General features: G+C 35.4%; 1 protein-coding gene across 1 annotated transcript in view; it reads right to left on the bottom strand.

The window, feature by feature from the left end:
* LOC110025839 (secretory carrier-associated membrane protein 2-like) overlaps positions 1-23,535 on the bottom strand; it is a 70,505-nt gene that overhangs the window by 18,462 nt on the left and 28,508 nt on the right. The window contains exons 5-6 of the mRNA XM_020726506.1: positions 13,882-13,915; positions 13,638-13,760 (exon numbers count right to left, since the gene is read on the bottom strand). Coding sequence (XP_020582165.1) covers positions 13,638-13,760; positions 13,882-13,915 — 157 coding nt within the window. The remainder of the gene's footprint in view (positions 1-13,637; positions 13,761-13,881; positions 13,916-23,535) is intronic.

Genomic DNA, 23,535 nt, shown 5'->3' with positions numbered 1-23,535 from the left:
ATTAATCCCTCCACGACTAAGATGAAAGAAAAGGTTCTGTCAACAATATGGGATAAGAAAGTAATAAAAAAAAATTTTTGGATTGTTCCATAGTTTGAAGAATGTTTTATGGATGGAGATCTCCCTGATAACGATTTCAGTTGTTTCTTTTTTCATTTTTGTTTAATGATGGAGCCTCTCCTTATTATCCTCTCTTTTATGATTATTGATATTTAATACGGATTTTTACGTTCTAATTCTATAATGGTCTAACATGTTAAGTTATTTTATTTAACTGTCGTATTCTTCAGTTAATTCCCACATGGCCAAGATGAAAGAAACGGTTTTGTAACAATGTGGGATAAGAAAGTAACAAAAATTTTTGCGATCTTTGCATTAAAGAGATTTAGGTTGGAAATAGACCTACCACATTCTTTAATAAGGAAAGTTGGCAAAATATTTTGAAGAGGTTCAAGAAATTGACTGGAGGAGACTATGACATGCTAAAATTCAAGAACAAGTGGAATTAATTGAAGGAATAAAAGTTATGGAATGAGCTTAAGCGGGGATCCACTAGGTTGGGTTAAGATTCCGTTAAGCGTACCATTGCTACTTCAGAGGATTGGTGGGCTGAGAATTTGAAGGTCAAAATAGTGAACTAATATGTATTTTTGCTCATTATCATTTTCGTTTAGTTTTAACTAATATAAACCTCTCACCCCCCTTCCCAACGTTGTAGGCAGTACCAGTTGCAAAAAAATTTAAGGTGTGCAAAATTAACCCAAACTCGGAAGATAAATTAGACGTAATGATTAAGGAGGTTGTCGCGACGGGTCAGCATGCGTTCAAACCAAGTGAGCAGGGGTTTGCAGGTATCTCAGGTAACTTACCACTCGAGCGGCCTATCAAAAACTCAAGAGAGCTGGAGTCCATGTGCTAATCAAATATGCTCAGGCTGGGGAAAAGGAGGAAAGAAAAAGATGCTTTCAAATTTTAGGTTGGGCAGTCTATACCAGAAGATGTGATGGATTCGCATGAATTTGACACCCAGGATGACGAAGGTGCAGCAGAGATGGCTGCTTATGCGGCTGCTGATTGACCCCATCTTTATTTTGTAGACTATATGTTGTCTTGTTACGTCTTTTGTTCCATTACAACTTTCGATTTTATGATATTAACATATGTTTCAGGGGTTTTTATGTTATCTTTTTCTTTTCTGTGAGGTCAATGATGAAATACGACTTTATGGATTCTTCTGGATGGTCAGTTCATCGCTTTAGTGTTGCGTGTAAAATCTTAATAAAGGCAACCGAGATCCTCTCCTATATTTGGTGTTTCGATTTATGAGGATCCACATGGATGACCTTTTTTGGTGATATGCACATGTGACACAGGACGTAGGTAACCAGTTGATGTTGCATGTGAAATCCTAACAAAGGCAATCGAAGTCCTTCTTATCGGTGCATCGACATATGAGAATCTACTAGATGGTCTTTTTTGGGTGATAAGCACATGTGGCACTGGGCGTTGGCCCCATGTAGCTTAAAGACAACCAAAAACTCATTTTTTTACAAGGTTTACTGTCTGCGTATTATGACAGACTCGTTGGTCGGTTTGGTTACTTCTCTGAGGCCTCACCTGTTGTTTTTTTTTTATTTATGTTCGGTATATTTTGGATTTGAAACTTTCATGTGATTGCTTTTTTCTTTATTTTATGTTTGAGTTTTTATGATTTTTATTCATGGGCTTGTCAGATACATGACAGTTTAGACCTTACAGGTTCTTTGAGTACTCACGTCTGCTACTTTTTTTAAATCAGATTTTTGTTTCTTTATTCAATACGATTTCTTATTTTCAAATTCCATGTTTTTTTTGTTTATTTCATCTAATTTTATGACTGACGTGTTTTCTCTTGAACAATTAGTGGAATATAAGCTCCAGGTTTTTGGGGAACCCTAGGCGAGTGCTATTCCACTGCGACATGCGTTCTTTTTCGTTCACGTCACACCAACCACACCTACGGAAGGCAGTTTTACATGTGTTCGCAATGGGTAGACGGACAAGATGACTGTAAGTTCTTCAGGTGGGTAGAGAGTCCGGTCGATTCAACGGTATCCCAACCAGACAATGTTGTTTGGGGTTCGACGATATAACAAATGGAGAATGTTGCTCCGGGTTCGACGGTATCCCAACCGGACAACGTTGCTCGTGACATGCTTCTTTTACATTTTAAAATGAATATTATCATATTTTTAATTGTAATTTTAATATGTTATTTCTTTTTTATTAAATTTCTTGATACACACTCTTAAGTGAAGTGTATATCATTTTTTTGTACTGTTATGAAGAAGTTTTTTTTGTTCTCAATTGTCAAATCTATAGTAGTGCAGAGAGAAAAAGGAGGATCTTCATATGCTTTTATTAATTTAGAAAAAACTTACAATAAAGTTCCAAAAGATATTTTGTGGAGTGTTCTAGAGAAGAAAGGTGTTGATATGACTTATATTCAACTTATATATTCAAGTCGTTAAAGATATGTATACTAGAGTTGTTACTTGTATTCGAACAGAAGGGGATTGACCAAATATTTTTGTATTCAGCTGGATTACATCAAAAATCGTCTTTAAGCACATATTTTTTTTGCTTTAGTTATGGATGCTCTTAATGGACATTTCTAGGAGGATGTACCTAGGTGTAAGCTTTTCGCTGATGATATCCTTCTTGTGGATAAGGCCAGAGAAAGGGCGCAACAAATACTTGAATTATGGAGGTCTACCTTGGAGTATAAAGGTCTTCGTTTGAAGTAAAACTGAATACATGGAATGTATTTTTAATAGTAATAGCTCTAGTGATAAAGTTGTAGTATGAGTGATTAAATTATTAAAAAATGTGAAAGTTTTAGATATCTCGGGTCTATTGTTCAAAGTGATGGTGATATAGATGGGGATGTTATTAGTAGAATTCAAAATTGGTTGAAGTGGAAGAATGTTTCAGGTCTATTGTATGATAGAAAAGTACCCATTAAACTGAAAGGAAAATTTTATAAGATGGTGGTGAAACCTACAATGCTCTATGGAGCAGAATGTTGTCCTTTAAAAAAGAAGCATAAAACTAAGTTAAGTGTTTCCGAGATGAGAATGTTTAGGTTGATGAGTTGCTTTACACGTAGAGACAAATTGCAAAATGAATATATCTGTGATAAGGTTGGTGTAGCTATAGTGGTGGACAAAACTAGAGAGATGACTTAGATGGTTTGGTCGTTTTAAACAACGACCATCTAATGATCTTGTTATTAGTAGAATTCAAAATTGGTTGAAGTGGAAGAATGTTTCAGATCTATTGTATGATAGAAAAGTACCCCTTAAACCGAAAGGAAAATTTTATAAGATGGTGGTGAAACCTACAATGCTCTATGGAGCAGAATGTTGTCCTTTAAAAAAGAAGCATAAAACTAAGTTAAGTGTTTCCGAGATGAGAATGTTTAGGTTGATGAGTTGCTTTACACGTAGAGACAAATTGCAAAATGAATATATCCGTGATAAGGTTGGTGTAGCTCCAGTGGTGGACAAAACTAGAGAGAGATGTCTTAGATGATTTGGTCACATTAAACAACGACCATCTAATGATCTAGTTAGGAGAATAGATGTTTTAGATTCGACTTATGTTAAGAAAGGCAGAGGTAGACCTAGAAAGCTTGGGTATATTGTATAAATATTATCTTAATTTATTATGATTAAATGAAAATATGACACTCAATAGAACGCAATGGAGAAAAAAGATTCATGTGGCCGACCCCACTTAGTGGGATATTAGTGGGATAAAGGTGGGATAAAGGATTGTTCTTGTTGTTGATTGTCATCTTGTTCGACTCTTTACAATCAATGCATAGTTGTATAGATCTGTTTTTCTTGCTAACAAACAATAATAGAGCACTCCAATGTGAACTGTTTGGCCTTATAAAACCCTTATCTATCAATTCCTACAATTAATATGTCACTTCTTGCAATTCTTTTGGAGTCAACCTATAAGTAAACTAGAAAATTACAGACATCCTTGGTTGAACATCAATGCCAAACTCAAATTCTTGTTCTGGTTGTAGCCCTATAATTCATCAAGAAAAAAATTAGGTAATTATGCAACTGGAATGTTTTTCAATTCTTGCATATTTTTATTCAGCACTTCTAATTTGGCTATAAATACTATTTCACCACTTCGCAAGTACTTTCCTTACAATGCACTAATCAGAGAAGATTGTGCTTATCGATCACATATGATATATAATGAATTTTCATCAGGCAAATTGAGTTTCTCGCATTTTCCAGCATTCAATTGTAGCAAAATACTTTACCAACCAATCCATCCCCAATATGACTTCGAAAGTATGAATTGATAAGATAATTACCTCTGCTTGTTGCTTCTTATCATGAATGTTAATATAAACTACACATTGTCTATTTACATAAAAACCACTTCCGTAAAGGCATAACACACAAAACAAGAGCAAAGTGCATAATATCAACATATAAACTAACAGTAAATTCATCAAAAATGAAAGAATGAGATGCACTTGAATCGAATAGAATAGTTATTCTAATCTTATTAGAAGTGTACCTGTAAAAATTTTTTTAGATTCTTTTACTTCTTGAAGAGTAATTACAAAAACTCTAGCTTTTATTGATTGCTCAGTTCTACGCTCTGATGTTTCACCTTTTGCTTGCATTGAAGGTTTTCCCAAAAACTTAGTTTTCCTAGTTTGACTGCCTTCCAAAAAATTTCCTTGGTCATCATTATCCTTGAATTGTCAGCAATTTGTTATCACTTTTCCTGTCTGTAATATCAACATATAAACTAATAGTAAACTCATCAAAAATGAAATAATGTGATGCACTTGAATCGAATAGAATAGTCATTCTGATCTTATTAGAAGTGTACCTATAATAATTTTTTTAGATTCTTTAACTTCTTGAAGAGTAATTACAAAAACTCTAGCTTTTCATTTCCTATGGACAGTTCATCTGAAGATGCCCTGGCTGTCTACATTTTTAGCACCTTTCGGAGAACATCAAACGCTGCCACCACCTCTTTACCTCGCCTTCTAGCATCAAGATGGCTAGCACTATTCTCCTATTTTCAGACAAATCATGCATCCAGAATCTTTCTGATCTTCAACAACCAATCTTCAGCAATTGTAGAGTCGCTGGCACCCTTGAATGCAGGTGGCTTAAATGTCTGAAAGATTTTCAAGTGCAGATCAACTTATGTCCCATGATCATATTTGGGCCCTGCACTAAAGGATGATCTTTAAATATTAGCCATTTTGTCAACCACTTATGATATTAACTCAACAACGCCCTGCAGCTTAGTGGCTCCAATTTCTTCCTCAGCTCTGTTTTGACTATCATTTATGTCTAAAACATTTTCAGCTGTGCTTCTTATTCTACAATTGACCTAAAAGATTGGCCATCCGTACTTTCTAATTCCCTTTAAGGCATATTCATTTGTATTGGCAAAAATTTATTATTTAAATGTAATTTATCATTAAATAATTAAATCGTGCATATTTGATATCTTAAGTCATTTGGGTCACCCTCCCCAAATTCATTAATCTATAGTTCTGCATAAATCAATTCATATCTTATATCATTATTCCTACTTCTAAAACCAAAACATTTTCGTTATTCTTTCATCCAATAATCATGCTCTCATATCACTTTCTGTCCCACCCGAGGTGCGACAAACAAAATTTTCATCATTACTCGTCTTAACTTGTAGAATTAAGACTAAATGGATAGCAAACTAATTTAACTAAATCGCTGCAAATATACTTTATACAGTTCATATCATAATTCATTCATATTTACATATATTCAGAAGCGTGGAAATTATATCATCAATATATATATACAGAATTGTTAAATCCAAGATAATAAAATACGTAGCTAAAAGTTTGTACAAGCTCTAAAAAATATAATGCAAAAGTTATACAAGTCACACCTGACTACTCGCTCTGATGCTCATTATCCCTTCCTATAAACGAATAATGTAGAGAGAGCAACAACAAGCTCATTTAAATAATCAAGGCTGAATTAAGATTTTATACATGAAAAAGAAATGTGTAAGCTCGTATGCAATTGTACATGTCCACACACACATCATAACATGCTAGAATCGTATAAAACGTATAAGGGGAAATAAGTAGTCAAAGAAATCATGACTATCGTATAGAACATGTATTTCATGTTTATAGGAGTTAACAATCTAATCATAAGAATGTCACTTGTAATTATATAGACCTCAATTATTACCATATCATATCATATCATTTGATCGTCACCCAGCACGAATATTACATTGACTATTGATAAAAGTTGGGTCCTCCCAACATAGCAGTTATCAATAGTCATGATACCAACAATTCCCTACATTCCATCATCGTCTTATCCCAACAAATCTCGAAGAATACTCGAAGTCGGGAATCCGGTCGATCTCTATTATATGTACTTTTAAGTATTCATGTAATAGCATACTCGGAGTCGAGAATCCTGTCGATCTCTATTACATGTACTTTTAAGTATTCATGTAACAGCTTACCTATAACGTCAATTGTGACATTTCTTAAAAAATAATTCCTGTGACAAGCATTCATCAAACAATTTCATATATCATATGCATGAATCATAAAAAATGAAAAACATGTAATCAATGATTTCACAAGCGTATTCATCAAATTCATATCATAATAAATCACATGTATCGTAAGGGATAATCAATTTGAATTCATACAGTCAATACAGGTCTTCATCCATAATATGTAGAAAATTCCAAACGCAATGGTTTCAAACATCGAATCAAATGAAAATTTACAAAGATTTATTCTTCTTAAGTTAGTACAAAATTATTTCACCCAAATTGACAAGGCAATCATACGAAGAGTTTCCTCAAGCTTGCCTTGAGTTCTCCATTTCGTGAAAAAACCTGAAATTCGACAATATCTTAGGATTTCATGAAATCATGGCTTATCTTGTGATTTAAACCAAAAGATAACTCATTTATGAATTCTTATCTCAAAAGGACTTTTCAACATAAATAGCCCTTTTACGATCCAGTCTAGTATTCTTACCTCTTCTTCCTATTCATTTAATCCTCAATTTTCATCGTGGGGTTTGTGCTCATAACCCTTACGGAAGGACATAAACCAATTTCATCCCTCTGACAAAAGTTTGCCTCTACTACAAATATCGAAAATGGAAAAGTGCACTGATTCGTGACATATTTCAAAATAAAAGTGTGGGGAAGGAAGAAAATGTCTGAAATGAAATAGCATGAAAAAAAGTTTCCTAGTAACAATTTCGTCCCGCAGTGCTAAAATACAGCCTGTGGCATGTCGGTCAACTTTTTTTTAATTTTTTTATTTTTTAAAATTGAAAATAATTTTGAAATTTAATTTTAATATAAGAGGTATATAGTTAGGGTTTTTAAAGTAGGGTATTTTAATTTTTGAAAAATGAGACCAAATAAATCTCATTAGTCTAATGGTTTGCATAATTATGTCCAATACCGCGAATATTGCACTTTTTCGAAAGATAAGTGTATATCTCGGTGATGGACTCAATCCTGTAAACAAAAAAATTTATAACATCTGTTTGGGACATCTGTTTGGTCTACGAACCTTTTATGTGTGACCGACAAGAACATCTGTTTGGCCTACGAACCTTTTATGTGTGACCGACAAGTTTCCCTACCTAATATAGAGATTAAGTAGGATTTATTTTATATGGGTTCCAAATTCCTTATAAAGACAAACCCCTATAGTTAATTACATCTCAAATGAAAAAGGTCACTTGAGAAAACTTTCGATAATGATCAGAGGTACTATCCTTCAAATATTCAAAGTTTAGGTTTTCACAGTAGGACGTGAAAAAACACGTGGGAGTATCTCAAGTAAGAACAGTTATCTTCAGAAGTCCAAATGAAGGAAAATGTAGGGACATCACAGACCCTGAGAACTCTCAGTGACTTTCCAAACTATCTTACTGTGTGATTGCATTTTGGAGATGATGTTATTCAATTGTTCAATCCTGCCAATTTTATTATTTGGGACTTATATTTGCATAATACCCGATTATGCAAATAGTTTGCAAAGAGATGAGGTTTTACGTCATAACGAACAACAATCTCAGAACCTAAAGTGAATTAGGAATTACGCTGCACAACATGGTTGCACAGATGCCTAAAGAGGGTGTGAGGATTTAAGTCGCGCTGTGCGAGTTACTTCGAAGTCCTATGGGTTGCTATTACTAAACTAAAGAGAGAGGTTGTTGAAGAAGATTCTCTTGCTGCTCGGTCCAAATTCCTCGCTATGCTGCCCACGAATTTAGCTTTGAACCTCCTGCTGTAGCAATGACTCTAGGGTTTAAGTGTTTGAGATTGGTGGTTTATGTTTCACAGTTTTGGTATCAAAGTTTGGTTTTGTTTTGTTTTGCTTTTAGTTTCAATTTCAGTTCTGGTTTTGCATGCAGAATAAGCAAATTGCAAGTAAATAAAAAGTACTTGAAAAGTAATATGCAGTAAAGAACAATGTTGTAAATAAACTGTAAAAGCGTACCTGGGCATCTGCTACTATTGTGTGATTAGCATTGCAAGCATAGTATGATTTTCAGCTAATTTAAATAAACTTGCAAGAAAAATAAGAAAGCGAGAAAACCTAGCATGAAAGTTAGAAAAACGAGTCGTAGAAATCACAAGCAAAACTCTTAGTCAAGTATGGAAGAACGGAACTGATTGTAAGACATCAATAAAGGTGGGGGCTCAAAGCTAGACTGTGTGTATCCCAACCTTAGATAAGAGCTACCGACTTGATAATCTTAGCATTGCAAGCATAGTATGATTTTCAGCTAATTTAAATAAACTTGCAAGAAAAATAAGAAAGCGAGAAAACCTAGCATGAAAGTTAGAAAAACGAGTCGTAAAAATCACAAGCAAAACTCTTAGTCAAGTATGGAAGAACGGAACTGATTGTAAGACATCAATAAAGGTGGGGGCTCAAAGCTAGACTGTGTGTATCCTAACCTTAGATAAGAGCTACCAACTTGATAATCTACGGAAAGCAGTCATAACATTGATCCAAGTAATTAACCGTAGACCTTTATGAACATTTTATCTTATTTTTTATTTATTTTCATGCTTGTAGAATTTAATTTGGCAAAAAAAATGTAATTACTTTTATTGCAGAGAGAACTTCAGTTTAAAAATATATTTTTTAAAAGTAGTGTAATCCATAGGTTAATTATCCTAATCGAATGAGGAATACTAACAACCTAAGAGTATCAAGGACGACAATCACACTGAGAGTTGGCAAATAGTATCATCGGTCCTTATCCACTCCCCTTATGGAAGGTCCTCAAGGTAGGAGATATTACTTTAATTGCCCCTCGTATTTAACACACATAACCATTATCGTCATCGCCCTAGCCACCTAGACCTTAGACTTATACAAGCCTGATGATTCATATGTGACTTTAAAAAATGTCTTCAATTATCGAAAGGATTTGAGTGTAATGTTCAAACTCAAATCTAGGTGCACTGAGTTTCACTATATGTTAAGTCATGGCGAAAATTTCACTGTTTGACTTAATTAAGGAAGCATGAACTACGTCTCGGTGCATCCTCATGTCTAATGTCTTAATCAGTTTGTGACTTAGGGTCAAGTTTCTGGTTTCATTATTCATTCGAAAATTAGATAGATGAAGGCTCACCTAGTATGTGCTCCTCAAATCTAGAAGGTCTGCACTGAAAAATAGTTAGATGAACTCTCACCTAGGGTGTACTCCCGAAATCTAAGAAGCCTACACTGAAAATTAGGTTGATGAACTCTCACCTAGGTTGTGCTCGTAAAATCTAAGTAGGTAAATGAACTCTCACCTCGAGTGTGCTCCTAAAACCTAAGAAGCCTACATTTTAACTTATGTTTAAAGTGATTTAAGGTGTTCTACCATCAAGTAAGTGTTTTCTGATTAATCCTCAAATATTTCTAAGTGTCTTCCAAAAAATTAATCAGAAGCTCTCATTTTTCAACTTAACCATTGTATTTTTAAAGCCTCAAACGACTTCAAATAGCAATATGCAACCTTACACAACAATTTTAAAGCTTCGAATGACTCCAAACAGCAATATGCAACACTACAAAACAGTTTTAAGGCCGCAAACAACTCCAAACAGTAATCTTCATCACTACACATCAATTTTAAAGCCTCGAATGACTCCAAACAACAATATGCAACCTTCCAAAACAATTTTAAACCCTCGAGTGACTCCAAACAGTAATATGCAACACTACACAGCAGTTTCAAAACCTCAAACGACTCCAAACAGCAATGTGAAACACTACACAGCAATTTTAAAGCCTCGAATGACTCTAAACAGCAAGTTCAATGTTTTCTACAGCTTCCTAAAGCGATCGGCACCTCCAAATAGCAAGTTCAATGCTTCCTACAGCACCCAAACATCAATTTTAAACCATAAGCAACACCCTACAGTGGTCCTAAGCTTCCTACAACACCCAAAAAACAATTCCAAGCTCAACTACAGCACTAGGCAACACCTAATTGGCTCTGAACGGCCAACTACAACACTAGGCAGCGCCCAACAAGCTTCGAACGGCCAACTAAAGCACTAGGCAGCATCCAACTAACTCCAGGCGGCCAACTACAGCACTAGGGAGCACCCAACTAGCTCGAGACGGCCAACTACAGCACTAGGCAGCACCCAACTAGCTCTAGACAGCCAACTACAGCACTAGGCAACAACCAACTAGCTCCAATCAGCCACCTACAAGACTAGATAACACCTTTAAACCCAAAACCGCTGCTTTTAACACTCCAAATCGGCAAAAGAAACAACCCCAATTTGGCCCCAAAACACTTCAAAAAAAAAAAAAAAAAAAGCTGTCATTTTTAACAAAAAGATGCACAAATCCTCTTAAAACAATCAACATTTCCGTCTCAAAACAAGTGCCCGAATTATTTCAAAACAACCCATAAACCAACTCAAAAATAGTGTTTAAAAAGTTCAAAATATGCATTTAATCAACCCAAAAAGAAACAAATGTAACCAGCAATCATCAAGGAAAATCAAACCGTTTAGCAAGAAAGCCCAAGCAACTTATTCCACGCATAGGTAGAGTGACACATACGTAAACATTTTAGTTTAGACATGTAAATAAAAAAGAATCGAGTAGTATTTATGTAAAGGCTTGAGCTTGGACGGTGCGTATAAATCCATAAGAGTTGAAACATGCATTCTGGTTTCCATTCCCTTTGTACGGTGTGAGTATATAAGTGTTGGTAACATGCATGTAAACTCATAAGAACTTGATGGTATGTATGTAGTAAAAAAAATTGAGATTCACATGTAAGGCATGTAGATATATATAAGAAGTTGGCATGCAAATCTTCACTAAAATTCATACTCATAACAAGTGAATTAGAAGTTGCAATTAAATTCAATCTCACGACTTCTGCATTAAGAGACATCAACATAGATAACTTACTTATCATAGCTCTCTCTCCAGATCGCTAGTGTTGCAGGCTCATAACTAATTATAACAGAATAAATAGTGCATCGAAAATTTTCTTTTAAATGTTAGAATTCTAGAAAGAACAAAAAAAAAAAAAAAATTGGCGGTGAAGTTTTACATATCAGATAGAGGAAATCCTTCACCTTAGGGAAAGGAGTTGCACCTGTGTGAGTAGAGGAGGATACAAGAAAATAAGTTGCGGGCTTCTTCTGCGTGGGGAAGAGCGAGCTCGCAAGAGAGGGAAGCAAAGCAGGTGCTTCTTCTGCGTGAAGAAGAGGTAAATGGGATAGAGCGGAGCAGGCGGAGGCGATCGGCTAGGGCTGCGGTCGAGCGAGGAAGAGGGAGCCGGGTTCGGTCGCAAAGACGAGGGGTTTCGGCTGTGATGAAAGAAGTTCGGCGCGAGGGTTCAATCGTGGTGAGCTGGTGAAGTTTCGGTGCAGGAGGCGAAGCAGGCGAATGCGAGAGAGGTGAGACGAGTGGTTTTCGGTTTGTCTGGGAGGAGGAGGCGAGGTCGAGCGGACCAGAGATCCTAGAAAATAGTCGAATCGAGAGAGAGAGAGAGAGAGAGAGAGAGAGAGAGCGAGTCGGGAATGGTGTCGAACGCCTGGAAGAAGGGGGAGTCGGATTTTATAGCAGAAGTTTCAATGGAGCCGCTACGTGAAGCATTTGGCGGGGGATTAATTTGTTTCCATGCGCAGAAGAGAATTGGAAAAAAATAATCCTTAATTATATCCAATTATTGTGGGATTAAATAATATATTTGAAATTTGAAATTTGAAATTTGTCAGCTGAAATAATTAGCCCGTGCTTAGCCCACATCCAGCCCAAGTCAAACTCGAGTTTAACAGGGGTTGAGCCAGGACCCACACCCCTCTAATAAAAAAACGTGCATCAATTTTCGTGCTAATTGCCCGCGCGCGGACCCATAGTGATATGGGTGTCCTTCCTAGCTAAAGTCGATGCCCTGGAAGCATCCGTGTGGTCTGTTTCGTCATCCGAGCTCGTCCAGAAAAGTTCACCGATAGTTGGGTCAAAAAAGAAAAAAAAACAATTAACTTTCATTCGAATTTTGTGCTCGTGACAAATCATTTTGGGAATTGACCTTGGTTTAATTGTCGGTGCAATGCGCGTAAGTGTCGATGTTGTGAATTACTAAGTTTGCGAGTTTTGTATGCGTGAATTGCAGTGTTCGCATTGTCGAGTCAAGGGGGTTCACCTAAGGCAGTCTGACCCTGTAGGAACTCATTTTCAGGTCATCTACATGTTAGTCCTTAGCTCTTGCAACAAAGAGTTGAGTGCTTGGGACTACTCATGTGAAGTCTGCACAAAAATGAGTCAAGAAGTGACTCAAAGTTCTAAGGGAGGTGAGGGAGGTGAGCTCCATCATTAGCATCATTAGTTTGCTAGGATGGTCAACAAGAAACTCCCAAAGCTAGATCCTGGGTTCTAGGAGTAGGAGATTAAGACCTCACTGAAAATGAGGTTAACACGGCACTATGTAAGTGCGTGCTTGTTATGATTGCCACCAATACTACAGGGAACGATCGCAGGAGCTCACAGAATCTAACAGGCAAGCGAAACCGAATAGGGAGGGGGAGTGAATGCAGCAATTTAATGTAACCCCACAAAACAAATCCAAGTCGTTCGATCCAATCTACCTATTGCATGTCGAGAAAAGTACAAACGAGTCAGTGGCTACAATGAGGGTGCGAAAGAATAAGGAATTAAGGGATAGTTAAATTAATTAAGCTTATAACTTCAAAATTTTATCTCCCCATCCGTTCAAAATTCATATATAGTGTTATATATTGAATTGATCATTTTCATGCATAGAATTTTATAACATTGCTTCGATTAAATTTTGGGGATGTGAAATTTGAGGTGCATTTTAATAATTAAAGAACTTTACCTAGTTTCTCAAAGTTTGGGTGTCACAAACCGTAACTCATAAATATGGTTGTGAAGGAGAAATAGATGTACCACTTAATTTGGTGATATATATGGAATTCCTTTAAAAATAAGAAAATGAATTTTACTTCAGTGAAACAAAAAAATGTAGCCAAGATGAAACCCAAAAACATACCTAATAATGATGCAAATGCAAAATATTGCATCCGTTGTAGGTGAATAGGTATTTCATTAGCTATATCATGATGGATGATGGGGAAAAAGGCTGGCCAGTTTTTCACCTCTACAGCAATTCCAGCTGCAATAAAGAAAGAACGAAAGGACTGATTATGCTAAAAGGTTATATTCTACTTAACCAAATAAGAAAACAAGAACCTGACATATCTACCTAATATTTTATAAGGAAATGATGAATTTACCTCGTGCTGCAGCTTCTTCTTTACGTTTAAGCTCCTGCACAGCAAAGAAACAGCTAAAAATGGTCACGGAACATATTCAAATTCTAAATGCCAAATATAACCGTGAAGTTGTCAATATTGTAACATAAGCTAAAGCACAACAAGCAGGTTTCTTGCCAAGACATAATAGAAACATGTCTGCCACTCATTTGCATCAACAAGCAATAGATCCAATGGCAATGCCTTCTGCCAATCAAAGAACAGGGCCAGGTAAAACTGCTCTTACAAAATTACATCACTAATATGCTGCATACACTATAATAGCAAACGTGTGACTTATAAAATATGCAAACTAAATGCGCAATTGGCTTTTATAATTATCTTGTGCACGCAAATATGGGAATTCCTTAACCAAAATATGATAAATCGAGCACAATAGAAATACAAAGGAACTGTTGTGATAGCCTATTGTTAATCTGGAGAAGAAAGTAAAACATAATATAATTGAATTTTAATTACACATTTTTACTTAATAGAATACAAATATATTATTTGCATCACAGTATAAGAATGTATGCATGAAGTACAAAAATCAGATGCTTTTTATAATATTCTCATACAAAATAGAAAACATAAAGTATAGCGGAATATATGGTGGCAGTACATACAACGCAGATTACATCATAATACACTACTATGTTATATGATAACAAACAAGATTAGCCTGACCTATGCAATTTCTTTCTGAGACACCCTATAGATTTATGTTCATGAATATGCAAAATTATGGTGAGGAAGAAAGGGTGTTAAACGTAGAGACATAAAAATAAAAAAGAACCCTATTTGAATAGCAGCATAATTTATTTGGGTGTACCCAAGACCCTTGCACTCACTCTCCTAGCATAAAGGGGTTTTTGTCCAAGAACCCACTGCTCTACTGCAACCGGTGATTGTTCTACAACCAAGCTCACTTTCCTATGTTTTGATATTAGCATGTGTGCTCCTGTGCAATACGAGCCTACAATTATTGAGTTTCTACTTAAACCAGTTTCTTTATATGATTGTTTTATGTTCGACCCCCATATGCATGACACAAATATTTTCAATGATTCAGCTCTTTGGACAATCATACATATGGTTACCAAAGATTGAGGTGTATGATCCATTAAACTATAGTATGATCCAATTGAAATATACATTGTAGTATTTTAAAATTTTATCAATCTTTCGGTATACGCCGTGCAAACAACCAAGACCATACCTGTATCCATAACCTGTGTAACTCTCCACTACTCACCTGTGGGACAACCTGTTTTTTATTTATAACAAACTCCTTCTTAAATAGCTATGTATAGACACTCGATATACATAAATATATAATCTATAGGACAGTATATGTATATGCTGTTGAAACTACTACGCATTCATGTGGTAGTAGAGCAGGCTGAGAATTAATCTCACCTCTTTCATTCTTTCTCAACCTTTTTCTCTTTTTCATTCTACCATCTCTTCCTCCACAACTCTCTATCAGCAAATCTGTCATGGCATCCTCTAAAACTAACAGCGTACATCCAACTCAATCATCAAACAGCACTTCATTCATCTCCCCCTCACTGAAACTTCTGCTCAATCACATCAAATTTTTGGCATCAACTTAACTGTTGAAAACTAGTCGATCTAGAGAGCCCAAGTCCTAAAACTATTTCAGACAAACGGGTTTCAATCGTTTCTAGATGGAACAACAGAATATCCACTTCAGCATCTTAAGGATATATACAGTCACTTCTACTGCAATTCAGAATACATTACATGGAAACAAACTGGTCAAAACCTCTCAGCAGCCTTATTCTCCACCATAAGTTCTTCACCTAGAAACCACTGCTTCAATCTAGTCTACTCTACAAAAACGTCTGCAATTCACCAACCTCTCACGAGTAATTCAGCTCAAAAATGAGCTCCACTATATCTCTATGAAACATAACACCATGAATTGATGCCTCACTCAAGTAAAATCACCCATAGAACACATCACAACTATCAACTCCACCTTTGACACCAAAGATATTATCATATACATCTTGAGTGGTCTCCCACACACCTAGAATTCATTCAAAACAGCCATACGCGATACTTAGCCCCAATTCATTTAGATGATCTGTATTCATTGCTATGTGGCGAGGAAGTTAATGTAAATGCAAATCTAGCACAACTACAGACAGCCTCTTAGTTAGCACTTGTCTCACTCGACACAAATCACAACTCCAGCAAATACAATGGTACTGGCAAACCTGAGGCGGGAGCCTCTTAGTTAGCACTTTTCAAGAAATCATCTTCCTCTTACAGCTCCCGTAGCACCTCAAATGACACAACTCCAGCCTACATGGAGGTGATCATCAAGTGGCAGCGACTCAAGGCACCTACTAGTAGATTTTGGCTTCCTAGTTTGCCCTTAAGTACAAATTAGCATGACGCCAAGAACTCAACCCACGAAGCATTTCTTCCATTCAACATGATCTGACCATTCAAGAACCTCAAGGCCTCGTGATCCATGAAGTCACGTGCTTGACGACAAGTAATGACTCAATTGGTAAGACATAAATCGAATACTTTCTCTTGGACTCATTCAACTTCTCACTGAATGAGGTTATGGGATGTCCCCCCGACTTAAAACTGCTCTGATCCCCACATTATAAGCGTCATACTCCACCTTGAATAAAGCTAAAACTAGGGTTTGAGTCACCTTCTTCTTCAGAGTATCAAAGTTGAACTGAGATGCTTCTATCCACTAGAAATTCTATCATTTCAAAAACTCCATCAAGGTAGTTGTAATAGTGTTGAATCTCTTGATATGTCAAAAACATGTGAGATTTGGACAAATAATTCTCTATCTCCTTACTTGTGATTTCCTCTGTGTGAATTTAATGAAGCTATAAACAAACTATTCTCACATTAAAAAATCAAGTTCCTTAAATTATATTTTCTCTTTAATTTGATTCTCTAAACCTTTGGTGTTTGGTACTTCTGTTGATTTGGCCTACATAGGTTCTAATTTATTGTACAATCCAATAATATAGAGAACCTCATCCCTTTAAATCATATTTTTTAAATTTCTTATAATAAAATATAAGATGTTCTTGAGTAATCTATGATGTGCGCATAAAATATATCATCTAATGATAGCTAAATATGATGTTGTTAATTGATAATTTTGTTAAAAGTGATTTGTTTTAATGTGTTTATTTCTTATTTTTTCGGTTAACGCTTCCGTAAGTTGGAGATTGACAATTATTTATTGAAATATCAATTAAGGTATGGTGATGATAATGATTGTTTTATTACCGTTTTGAATTATCTTAATTTGGAATATCAAATAGACAATTTATGTTTGTTTAATGTTATTTTTTTAGTAGCATATTAAGTATTTTGTGGTCATCATTATTAGTTCTCTCCTTAAAGTCTTTATTTATTCACCCACATATAAGTATGTATTTCCCTTATTCTCTTTATTTAAAAAAATTGAGTCTTTTTTCCTTAAAGATGATCGATTATGAGCCTTTGTATTAAAAAAACATCAACAATGTGCATTTTTCTTAAAAATTATCGATAGTGTGCCTTGATTTTTAAAAGTTGCACAATTTGCCTTAACTTTCTTTTAATTTTTTGCCACAATTTATATTTACTAGTTATTTAATATTAAACTCTTAGGTATTAAATGTTTTATTTGTTTAACTATATTTCATGTTATAAATATCTAAGGAGTAATTTCAAATTATTCATATTGATATTAGCATTTTTTCTTAAGCATTAATAAATGGATTGTTATTTAAAGAGAGAATAACGAGATTAAGGGTTCGTTTGGGGCAGCTTATTTGATGCGGTGACGTTTTGAAAACACACCTGGCCTGCTTGGGCAAATTGTGTTTTGCCAACTTATATGTTTGCAAAACGCTGAAAACAGTGTTTTCACACCGCACCTATCTAGGTAGATAGGTGCGGTGACAGCTGTCTGGCAGTGGTCTGGCTTTTCCAAAAAAATTAGAATTTGTAATAGCCACTGTACCTAGCTTATAAACAAATTATTTTTAATCAGCTTATCAACAGATTATTCAATAAGCTGCAGCTGCCCCAAACAGACCCTAAATTGATATTGACAAATCTTCTAGCTGGTCTAGAGGTTCGTTTTTTGAATTGGAGTTAAGATGTTAATGATAGGGATGCAGTACGAATAGTGTATTTGTTGAAGGGACCACATCAACCAAGAAGTTATAATTTTCCTCAAACATTTATGGGTAACGTTGCACATTGATTTAGAGTTTGTTTGGGGTACCTGTAGCTTATCGATAATCTGCTGATAAGCAGCTGATTTGGATAAGTTGTTGATCAGCAGCAGATCCGGATAAGATGACTTGCTGTTTGATTTGTGCGTTTGGAAAACATCTGATTTGTAGCTATTTCTGGATAAATAATAGTTCTACCCCTGTGCAGTGAAGTTGTTTGCAACAGAACTATAGGTGATGAATCAATCAAAGAAGCGATAAAATGAGAACATTCTAATGTGTAGTTTGTAAAGTGCAAGTTGCTCAAAGACAAATGCACGATACCACATATTGCATATCCAAGTGAAATTTAACTAAAAAAGTATAAATAATACGGTTTATGTGGTATGCATGTAAATCTTCCTTTTCATAATAATATCACACTCCTAACTCCTAAGCATATATGCTAACAGCAATTAAAAATAACGAAATTATAAAGCGTTAAGCAAATTATTTTAACATTCATACCCATTTAATAAAACATTCTTTATCTTTCAAATAAAAAAAAATCCAGGTGTAATATGTAAATAAACTAATACTTCTCTTCCCTCTCCAATTAAGTGATACTTTTGTTATGCAAAATTAAAATCCTCTTCCCTCTCCATAAATGTCTCCAATTATGTGATACTTTTGTTATGTAAAATTAAAATTCTCTTCCCTCTCCATAAATGTAAATAAACTGATACTTCTATAAAATTATAAACTGAGATAATCTAAGATGTAGCTCCAAAATTATATCAAATAACCCCAATTAGAGACAAGCTGTGTTGTAATCCTCTATTCTCTTCCCTCTCCCTAACCACCCTTATCACTACATGCGAGCTCCGTTCATGCTTAACATTGCGAAACTAGCCCTTCGACCATGTGGCAGCTTACCGTCACACGGCTCAGAGAGGCCTCTCACGCAAAATCCTCCCATTCTTCTCGCCGACCTTCATCTGTTCACCTTTGGCAAAGGGTTCGGTAAGCTCGGCAGGCGCTGCATCAGAGACTCTTCATTTCCGATCCGAGTCGTCGCAGTGGGCTCCGATGAACTCGATTTCTCACAAACAATCAATGAGGTTATTTTTTCATCTCCGACCTCATCGGACGATTCCTCCGCTTTCGAACATTTTCCTTCGCCTTGATCGCATGTCGTCTCTGATTGCGAGTTCTATGAACAGGATTGCCCTCGCTTGGGGTTTCAAGGGAAGCGGGGTAAAGTCACGAAAACGAAAGTTGACCGCGAGGTCGATCCCGAGGTCTCGACCCCGCGGTCGCGTTTATTAAATAAATTCAAACGCCAGTTTGAAATAAGCAGTTTAAACGTGATAAAAAAACGGGAAGGAGGCGTTTTCAAAACACCGTCAGCAGTTATAAGCTGCCCCAAACGAGGCTTTAATTTAAAATGGGTTGAGTATCCAACTTGGTTGAGTATAGTGTGTAGAAAGATTCAACGCATCATTTTTATTGTTATCTATTTAGGCCTCAAGAACAAGTTGCTACAACTCAAAGCGACGGAGATTCATTTGTTATTGAAGAATTTAAAAATTGGAATAAATAAAACTTTAAGCTTATGTTGTTGAACATAATAGTGCTCACAATAAAGCAAGATAAAAATGTGAAGATTTAATGAAGCTGCAAATACTGAGTGCTCCATTTATGTGATCAAGGAAGAGAGAAACAAAAAAATATTGTATTATGTTGACTAGAGCAGTTGATTATATTCAATTTCTTTTATGGTCATGATGAATCATCTAAATCAATTAATCAAAGAAATTATTTAGAATACCACTTCATTTTCTTGTGAATCATAATGAATATTTTGAAAATGTCATTACAAAGTTATAGTTGACTTCATCAGATATTCAGAACAACTTCGTCGAATAACAGTAGCTAAGATTAATGTCTTCATCATGCAAGATATAGGTGATTCATACTTTTCTATTATAGTAGATGAGTGGCGTGATGTATCAATGAAGGAACAACTAGTTATTACAGTGAGATATGTTGATAAAAAAGAACACGTTATTGAAAGATTTATTGATATCAAATATGTTTCCTTAATAAATATAGTTAAGAACGTCCTTGAATTTATATGAGCAAAATATTCATTTATCTTGCATAGAATAAGTGGTCAAGGATATGATGGAACATCAAATATGCGAGAGAAGTTTAATGGATTAAAAACACTTATTATTTATGATAATCCTCGAGCGTATTATGTTCATTTTTCTGCACATCAACTTCAATTATATTTAGTAGTAGTAGCAGTAGAAAAAAATCATTGAAAAGTCAAAAAATATTGAGTTTACTTTAAGAATTATGAATAAAGTAGAAGCTTCTTATAAGAGTGATGGTCTCAAAACCATTCAACATGAGACGATTCTTTTGTAACTTAAAACTAGAAATTTACCTAGTGGTCGTGGTTTAAATCAAGAGACAACTTTGCAATGAGGTGGTGAAACCTGTTGGAATTCACATTTTCATATATTAACTAGTCTCACAAAAATATATTCATCTGTAATTGAAATACTGGAGATAGCATAGGAGGATGGGGTACATGATCAACAGTAAATTAAAGCCAGTGTATTAATCAGTGCAATGAAATCTTTTGACTTTATATTTACAATTCATTTAATGATTGGTATTCTACGTATTACAAATGAATTATCACAATGTTTACAAAGAAAATATCATGACTTTGAGAATGCAATGAAATTAATGCAAGTATACAAACAACAATTACAAATGATGAGGAAGAATGGATGACATTTTTTAGTGAATGAGGTCTCATTTTTATAATATTTTTTAAGTTGATATTCCAGATATGAACTGTATTTTCAAGGCTAATCATCGGCTAACACGTGGAGGCGAAAAAATGAAAATTTTACATTACTATCGTGTTGTTGTTTCATACTATGATCGACATGCAACTTCAAGAGTTGAATGATCTTTTCTCTGAAACAAGTATTGAGCTACTTCTTTATGTTAAATGTTTAAACTCAAGTGATTCATTCTCTGCTTTTACTAAAGAAAAATTGATTTGTCTTACAGAATTATATCTGAATAATTTTTCTATTGCCGAGTTTGTGGCACTTGAGCATCAACTATTGACTTACATTATTGATATGCACAATAATGTTGATTTCTTATCTCTAAATGGTATTGCTGATCTTGCAAAATAGTTCAGACAAAAAATGATGGTATGTATCCTTTAGTCTATAAACTTATTATTTTGTCATAATTTTATTAGTTGCTACTGCAAGAGTTGAAAGGGTATTCTCTACAATGAAGATTGTCAAAAATAGATTGCGTAGTTGAATGGATAATGACTAACTTAATGGCTATCTTGTACTGTATATTGAAAAAGAAATCTTTGGTCTGATTCTAAATGAAACTGTTATGCAATATTATCAAAATATGCTAAAAATGTTGAAATGTTTGTAATATATTTCAATTTATCAATAATAATGGAATACAAGACTTTTTTAATTTTTTATTAATTTCCTTCGTTTGTATTTTTTAAATATAATAAGTTTGCTCCTCAAAAAAGAGAACAATTCCATCCTGAATAGTAGAAAAAAAAACTTTTGATGATACGTGGTGCCCCAAAAGACTATAAGTCATTCAATAAATTTCAGGTATGTAAATAAGATAAGAATGTAATTGATATATATATATATATATATATATAAAAGATACGTCACTTGGCAAAAAGGAAGATGATACAACATTCTTTATCGTAGAAACAAAAATTACAATCTCAAAAATACTCAAATCAAAATGAAAGTCAAAAAATGTAGAAAATAACAAGATATAAATAGTCCCCACATAGAAGAAACCTAATTAGAAAAAAGAAATAGTAAGAAATCAAAAAGAAAACATGTGAAACTTGGAAGTCGACGGTCTTGTTCCAATCTCAAGATTGCAGGGATTCGGAACTTGCGGCCCATTACCCTCATAGTCATAAGAGTGGCAGCATGCGAAACCCAAAATTACAAAAAATCCTGAGATCAGATCGTGAGATGCTCTCGTGTCATTCTTCCCAACTAGGAGAGGCATGACCTGATAGAATAACAAAGACACCACCTTATAGTGTCTGATGTTCTTTCACTATAAAATCTATGTTCGTGTACATTCCATGCAACCCTAAAAAACATACGTCATTCCAAAGCATGACCTGATGGAATAAATAGTTGTCCCTTTTTTTGCTGAATAAGAGTTTGAACTGGATATAAATGCGTATTCTCATGAATCAAGCCTCTCACCATCAAATGTCAAACATGTTTATGCAACTTCTCATACTCGGCTGGTCACATCCCACGGGCGAGTAGGTTTGACATAACTGTCGAGATGTGACTGAGATGGAAACAAAATTGTGAGAATTAATTCTAATTTCCTTAATTAAGGAAATTAGAATTAATTCTCACAATTTTGTTTCCATCTCAGTCACATCTCGACAGTTATGTCAAACCTACTCGCCCGTGGGATGTGACCAGCCGAGTATGAGAAGTTGCATAAAAATGTTTGACATTTGATGGTGAGAGGCTTGATTCATGAGAATACGCATTTATATCCAGTTCAAACTCTTATTCAGCAAAAAAAGGGACAACTATTTATATCAGAGACATGGTATCAGAGCCCAAGCTGAAACCCTAGAGGACACCGCCTGTTGTCGCGCTTCTCCGACTCTTTCTCGCGTTCCTTCCGAGCACGGGCTGCTTCGGTCCCTCTGCCTCGATCCAATAGCGGTTCCAAAGCGGTTCCAAAAAAATCGTCCTTTGCCGAGCACGAGCGACGAGCACGAGCGACGAGCATGGCTAAAAATCTCTCTTTGCCGAGCACGAGCGACTCTTCCTCCCGAGCACGAAATTCCAGTAGCGACTCTCGCTTCGTCCGAGAGGAGCAGCATGTTGTCACGAGGAAGATCGTCCTTTGCCGCTGCAATCCTGTGTCAGAGATCTCGCGATCTTTGCCGCTCTTTGGTTTTTTTTTGTATTAGCTGTCTTAATTGTTGCGATTCTTTTACCACTGCAGGTTGATTTCTAGCCTTAATTGCTGCAAATTTTTCTTCTCCACCATGTCAATGTCCGAAACCACTATCTCCAACTACTCCAACTACTCCAACTACTCTGAAGAATACAATGCTGTTCAGAAAATTGGAGAGTTGCAGAATATTCGGGCATCCAATAGGTTCAATGGGAAGAACTATCTCAAATGGTCCCAAATTGTCCGCACATACCTAAAAGGCAAAGGGAAGATTAATCACCTACTTGGAACCGGACCAGAAAAAAGGGATCCAACCTCTACAACATGGGAAGAGGAGGATTCCATGATTATGTCCTGGCTATGGGATTCTATGGACCCAACGATCAGT

Source organism: Phalaenopsis equestris, unplaced genomic scaffold, assembly GCF_001263595.1.
Source record: "Phalaenopsis equestris unplaced genomic scaffold, ASM126359v1 Scaffold000334, whole genome shotgun sequence".
NCBI lineage: Eukaryota > Viridiplantae > Streptophyta > Magnoliopsida > Asparagales > Orchidaceae > Phalaenopsis > Phalaenopsis equestris.
Note: the sequence above shows the minus strand (reverse complement) of the source record. Positions and strands in the feature narration are given on the sequence as shown.